We start from the raw sequence: 6,557 nt of genomic DNA on the forward strand, positions 1-6,557 counted from the left end.
AGACGGTTCCATAGTGCTACCGATCACCATCGGAACAGAAACAAAAAGAAGACCATACACTCTGAGTTCATAGTCCTAAAACACTCCACGTCCTACAACATTATACTGGGGAGAAAAACAATCAACACCTTTCTGCCGTCATATTTACCATGTTCCTAATTATGAAATTCTAAGCTGACAACGGAACCATAGGAACGGTATACGGCGACCAAAAGGTCACGGTAGAATGCGACAACACCAGCCTAGCCCTTCGAAAGCTATCACAGGACGCGGCAGGAATCTTCCTAGCCGACCTGGACGCACGGCATGATGATCAGCCAAGACCAGAATCGGAGGGAGACATGGAAAAGTTACAAATAGGGCAAATCAAGGGCCAATTCACCTTCATCAATAAGAATCTACCCTTCAGCCTAAAAAGTAAACTCATGGAACTTCTAAAAGAAAACAAGGACCTTTTCGCATTCACTCCGACCGACATGCCAGGAATATACCCAGCTCTGAATCTCACCGATTCGATGTCGATTCCAAAGCCAAACCAGTGACTCAAAAGAGAAGGAAAATCTCCGCTGACCAAGCAACCGAAGTCAGGAAGCAAGTCAAAAGCTTGCCCGAAGCAGGCTTCATCCAAGAGCTACCCTACTCGACCTGGTTGACTAATGTCGTGTTGGTCAAGAAGCCAAACGGCAAATGGTGAATGTGCATCAATTACACGGATTTGAACAAAGCTTGTCCAAAGGATGCCTTTCCCTGCCAAAGGATGCCTTTCTTAACAAAAGTTTATTAGTTTTACTTAATATTTCATTCACTGCTCTTCTATTTTATTTTTTGCAAATATAGTAAAATTCTTGTTCGGAGGTTCCAATGACATTGATCATCTTGATGATGACTAATTATACTGAGTTAAATTTATCAAAATGTGTTAAAAATGTTTGAACTCTAGTGACTTCTGTGCAGCATTGTAGTCAATTGATTAATCATTAATGGATATGATATCATAATTTTGATTCACATCTTGTTTCATTCAAGCTTTGAAGATTTTAAATTGATTAATCATTAATGGATATGATATCATAATTTTGATTCACATCTTGTTTCATTCAAGCTTTGAAGATTTTAAACCGCCTTCGGAATCATTTTTTATCTTTGACAAACATCTTCTATTTTCAAGCAGAAAATGGAAATATGTACAAGTCTTACTTCATACATTTGCTAGATAAACATGAATTTTGATAGATAGCATTTGCTCCATAACATGCCTTTGTCACACTATTTGTGCACACAAATAAGATATATATAAAAAAGAGTTTAATTTTGATGCACTAATGGTGTAAAATATTTTACAGTCGTACAATTACATTTGTTCTTTTGGATGACTATTCACGCGGTCAATGTGAAAGGTAACTATTTTTGCTGATATGACGTTATGTAATTAGATGTACGTGTAAAAAATAGTTTTATAATGACAGGGCGTCAAAATTAAATTCATATATAAATGGGAAAATTTTAAAATTGAATTTATAACAAAAACTGTGTATAATTAAAAACTGGTTTACTTTATACAAGCCAGTTCTAAATTGTTTCTTGAACCACAAAATTACTTTTAATATGGATATATTGTTTGGATTTTATATAATCCAATCCATACACTGCCCTACAAAACTTCCTTTCCATTGTCCTTATAAAACTTTCAATCTTCTCCCACCAAGGTTTTCATTTTAAAGAATCAAGACTCCATTGCTTATCGTAAAAGCAATGAAAGCAGTTTGAAACAAGAGAAGGAAAAAGAAATCATTTAGTTGAATATGCAGATGTTGATGATGGTGGACTCAAAATTTTCAAGAGCTGAACTTCAAATACCAAGGGCTCTTGTGCATGAGAGAAAAGGCTGCGTCGAGGGCCAAACTGCAATTACCAAAAAACAATATTTACAAATTCACTATATTCAAATAAAGATATGTTATGTTATGTTATATATATTATGTAGTACGCAACTAACCTCTTCTGGTATTGGTTTCAAGTTCTCATTCACATATCCCATGGAAGGTGGTATTAGTGCCCTTCTCTTCCCTGGAAATGAAATTTAAAAAAAAATGAATAAAAAATTTCCATGACCCAATTACACAAACAAAGATACCAACAATTTCCCTAAGTACTTTTTAGATAGTTAAAAAAGCTATAGATGCGGAACAAAATTGTCATGTAAGAACATTCATGAATAATGATAAGATCTTAAAACATACCATTAGATCTCATGCCAATAAGAACCTCCTTTAAACCCACAATCATCTGTTCAAACATGCAACTTGCAATATCATATATTTCAGTTAATCTGTTTACACAAAGAATAGAAAGCATGCATTTGAAAGCCGGATTCGAATCCACTCAGGTTTGAAATAAATATGACAAGGTCGTGTTCACATTTCCACTATTGAATTGATTGCTTCAACAAAGAAAAAACAAAATGTTAAAAGATTTTAATCAATAGTAGAAATGTGTTTCAGTTTCTGTCCTTATATATTTGTCCTTCTCTCAAATCAAACACTGCCTAAAACTCCTAACCTCGAATATAAAAGAAAATTATAACCGCATGTGAAATGAATACTAAACACATTCAAGAATTAGTTCACTAGCCTTCACTATTGAATGAAAGAAACTAACCTGGTTCTCATCCAAAGGAAGTGTGACAGGTTTACTTTCTCCACTAAATTGGTCCACCGTACTATTATCAATCATCATATACAGCAAGAGAGTAATAGGTCAGATATATATATATGCTAGCTTAAGTACAAGAAAATGGTAAAATGTGGCATAAACCACCAAAAGTTACACAAGATTTGGCGGTCGCAAAATGGACCGCAAAAGAATGAAAGCCCTTGTGGCCCCAAAGATTGTTGCAACTCTATTCGAGAGGAGTTATCAATCTCCAAAGAATTCTAAGGAATTCACCAATTCATTACTTTTTCCATACTCAATACAATGACTCAATACTCTTAGGTATACTCCTAACAAACTCTACTGTGCTAACCAACTAATTAAGCGGCTTAATATTAGTTGGGTTGTAACAAAGATTATGAACACAATGGTCGAAATCATGACCATTTACTTCTTAACAGCTGCCTTGAATTTAATCATGATTGGATCATTAGCTTTCGAGGGGTTCGAGGGACCTTTGTTCTTTCAGGTTTCTTTTTGTCAATGACAGATTCTTTTAAATACTATTTTAGGGGGTTACTTTACTTGTAAGATGTGAAACAAATGTTGGGTCATAAGTTATATAACTCATAACAATCAGCCTAATACCGAACTTTTCTGTGAAATCATTTTAACACAAAATTTTTCATGGTAAGAAATTACCTGTAGACGAAGTAGCCATTTGAACGCCTGCATACATAATTGAATTCAACCAAGTCTCCATCATGTGCCTCTGGTCCTCCTCCTTCAACTATATCTATTTTGGAAACATATAAAAAAATCTGTTTATGCAGAAAAAGTTGTATTGATAGCTAAGTTCATTTCAATCTGAATCAAACTCATTACAGTGAAACCTCAAAGTGTTTCTTCATCAACAATATCTTTCATATGTAGGACAATGCTATAACAGATATTTGTGTCTCCTTTTATGTCCACTAAGATAGTGGTATAGATCTTAGTACAGATTTACACTAATAATAATTTCCATTTGCACAATTGGATTATCTATAGTGTATGCTTTGATTTACCTTGAATTATGACTCCACTAGGCAGCTTCAAAGTCCTAGATGCTTCACATAAAGAACAATAAATCACATATCACAATACATTAACAATTTTTGTCAATTCACACAAACAAGAAATTAAGAATCAATATGAAGAGAGACACAAACCTTATAACTTCAGGTTCCTTCATTTCTGGCATAATTGGCGCAGCAAAAGCAAGAGAAGCTTTATAAATCACATGGTTAATACCCAGAAAATGCAGAACTAGCCTTCTGGAAAATCTTCTCTCTGTTATTGCTCTGAGACTATTATTTTCTAAGCCTTTAGGTACAGCGCATTTGAGATTTGCATTCTCCATGCACCTGGATTTTTTTTTTTAAGGTTTGAAGCAACTAAAAGCATAAGTTCTTGTATGCTCTAATTTTCATGCACATTTTCAGTTACAAATTTTAGAAAGGGAAAGTATGAGGAGCTAATGGAATATTTGTACAATGTGTACAATGGAGGTTTAGAAAGTATTAGAGATATAACTATTAGTGTTACCTTCAGCTGAAGCTTTTGAGATGAGTGGTATCATGATATAGTATTAGAGCTCTAGATCCGAAAGGTCAAGAGTTTGACCTTGGTGAACCCCAAAATCGGTTTAAACTTTTGGGAAGATGTTTATTATCTCTAGTGCTCGGATGGTTATTCTAGATAATATGAAAGATGTTCATTTTATAACTCAATAGCTCATTGTATACATTGGACAAATAGTCCGTTGGCTCCCCAGCAGGACTCTTTTAAAAATTATATAAAAAATAAAAAAAAATAGCGGTTGTGAATGTTCTTTGAACACGATATAACTAACCATTTTTTAAGTGGAAATTTATGCATTTAATTATGTAATAATAAAATTGAAGAAATCGGAAAGTATTATTACCTTGGAGGTGAAAGCATGAGAAATGTTAAAAGTGCCATGCATGCTGAGAATAGTTTGTTGTTGTTGACACAATTCAGCAGCAGACAAGCTTGAAGCTGAGGAAAACATTATCTGCATCCAAAGGACAAAGCTTATCACGTTTGCTTTTCTTTCTTCTTTTATTTTATTATTTAATTTTTTTGCCGGGTCAACATCACGCTAGCTTTCTATTTATGAGACTCGACCCAACAATCCCACTTTAGCCGTAAATATTTATTGGAGAATTATAGTGTACAGATGAATGAGCATACAGAGATCCGTATATTCCCTCTGCTTTAGTTCGTGAGCGACACGTGATTATGGTGTCGAGGCTGGAGGGAGGCGGCTTGACAAATTTGTCGCATAGGGGGCCCTTGATGGCTGATGGCTGGCTTGAGGCAGCTCTTACGGGGACACATATAACGCCCTTGCAACGTAACGGTGGGTTGCTCGTATTCCTCAAAGAATGGCCCAATGATATGCTTTGTTGAGAGCGTTTGGTCCGTGTTAGTAATGGACTGAAAAAATGATTTATTCAAGTCAAAAGTAAAGAAGTGGTGGAAAAAAAAAGGAGTGAAAAAAACGCAGGAGAAAGGAAGAGAATGTACATTTATAAAATAGAAGGGAGGCGAATGTAATTTTAGCATCTCGCAAAGTAATAGAGTGAAATTTTCTCTTGAATTTATTGTAACATACTCTCTAAGGATTTTACTTCTTCTTCTTCTTCTTATTATTATTATTATTATGATCATCATCATCATCGAGTAATAATCTTATTGTGTCATGTGATAACGTTGATGTTTTAGTCGTTGCTCATTGTTTCTTCAGAACCAGGCCCTATAGCAATAATCTTGGTGGACGCTGCTAGGGTTTTTTTGGATGATAGGAGAAGACTGACCCACATCAACAACTAGAGTGGTTACCCCCACTCTTTTTGGGAACAAACCTGAAGGCCCAACAAGCGCTAACGGGACCCTCTAAAATGAGAACCCCATTCTAAATTGTGCACTCCAGCCGGCTGACCCAGCCCTTCGATCAGCCTCCTTAGCTTTCTCAGCTATCTGCTTTCAGCCATACATAAATAACACGTGTCCACAGCAAATTCAATAAAGACAAAAATCTGTAAATCTGTATGAATAAGTATTTTTACACTAGATGAACCCATATTTATTTGCTAATTAGTAATTGGTAATCCTACGTAATAAAAAATTTAAAATTACAAACAATAAATTAAAATTTATATATTTAATAATATTTTTATTTATAAAAAATATAAATTATTTTTTTAATTAATTGTTATAAATATTTTTTATTTAATTACACCAAATATCAATTCAAATTTTGTAAAAACTCAAATCTAAAAAATGTCTATATCGTTATTATGGCTCAATTTTATGGAAATGGATCCTATATGTGCGCTTTTCATCGATATGGAATCAAGGAGGGCTAGACATGTATGTGGGGCAGATTTTTTGCAGCTTTTGGGAGAAGAACTCGGACCGTCTGAGTTCTTTGTTAGTGAATTTCTCTCCCCGAAAACGCATGGTCCAATTTGAGATGGTGGAGGAAAAAAATTTTGGTGCATATAAATCGGACCCTCCGATATGCTTGAGTTGGAAGATGAACTCGAACGGTCCGAATTGCATGTTGAGAGTGTGAGTTGATAAAGATTGAAGTCGGACCGTCCGTTTTGACTAGGGATGCCAATCTTCTTCATAAACCGGGATATGAAAACGTTGGAACTCGAAGAGTCCGAGTAGTGAGACCCCTGACACCACACCCTGGTGAAGGCCCTCCCTACCCCATAATGCTGTCCAACTCCACTCGAGCTCCAATAACGAAATTAAAAAGCGTCGTTATTATAGTTTATTATATCCATAATTATACAATTTTTATTTTAAATGAAAACCTTAAATCTTTA

At 34.9% G+C, this 6,557-nt stretch overlaps 1 protein-coding gene across 1 annotated transcript; it reads right to left on the reverse strand.

Annotated features, from left to right (window-relative positions):
• On the reverse strand, positions 1,484-4,765 carry LOC107615069 (peptidyl-prolyl cis-trans isomerase FKBP16-1, chloroplastic). Its single transcript, XM_016317207.2, has 8 exons — positions 4,619-4,765; positions 3,864-4,058; positions 3,720-3,754; positions 3,355-3,448; positions 2,659-2,719; positions 2,241-2,286; positions 1,997-2,067; positions 1,484-1,902 (listed from the first exon to the last, which is right to left on the reverse strand). Exons 1-8 carry the CDS (start codon positions 4,654-4,656, stop codon positions 1,789-1,791), a joined length of 654 nt encoding a protein of 217 aa, XP_016172693.1. The 5' UTR covers positions 4,657-4,765; the 3' UTR covers positions 1,484-1,788.

This window comes from Arachis ipaensis, chromosome B01, assembly GCF_000816755.2.
Source record: "Arachis ipaensis cultivar K30076 chromosome B01, Araip1.1, whole genome shotgun sequence".
NCBI lineage: Eukaryota > Viridiplantae > Streptophyta > Magnoliopsida > Fabales > Fabaceae > Arachis > Arachis ipaensis.

Coding starts and splice junctions, on each gene's coding strand:
- LOC107615069 (XM_016317207.2), bottom strand. CDS start 4,656: ATGGCACTTTTAACATTTCTCATGCTTTCACCTCCAAG. Junction 2,720..3,354: donor AATGGCTACTTCGTCTACAG/GTAATTTCTTAC, acceptor GATTGATAATAG/TACGGTGGACCAATTTAGTG. Junction 2,287..2,658: donor TTCCTTTGGATGAGAACCAG/GTTAGTTTCTTT, acceptor ATGTTTGAACAG/ATGATTGTGGGTTTAAAGGA.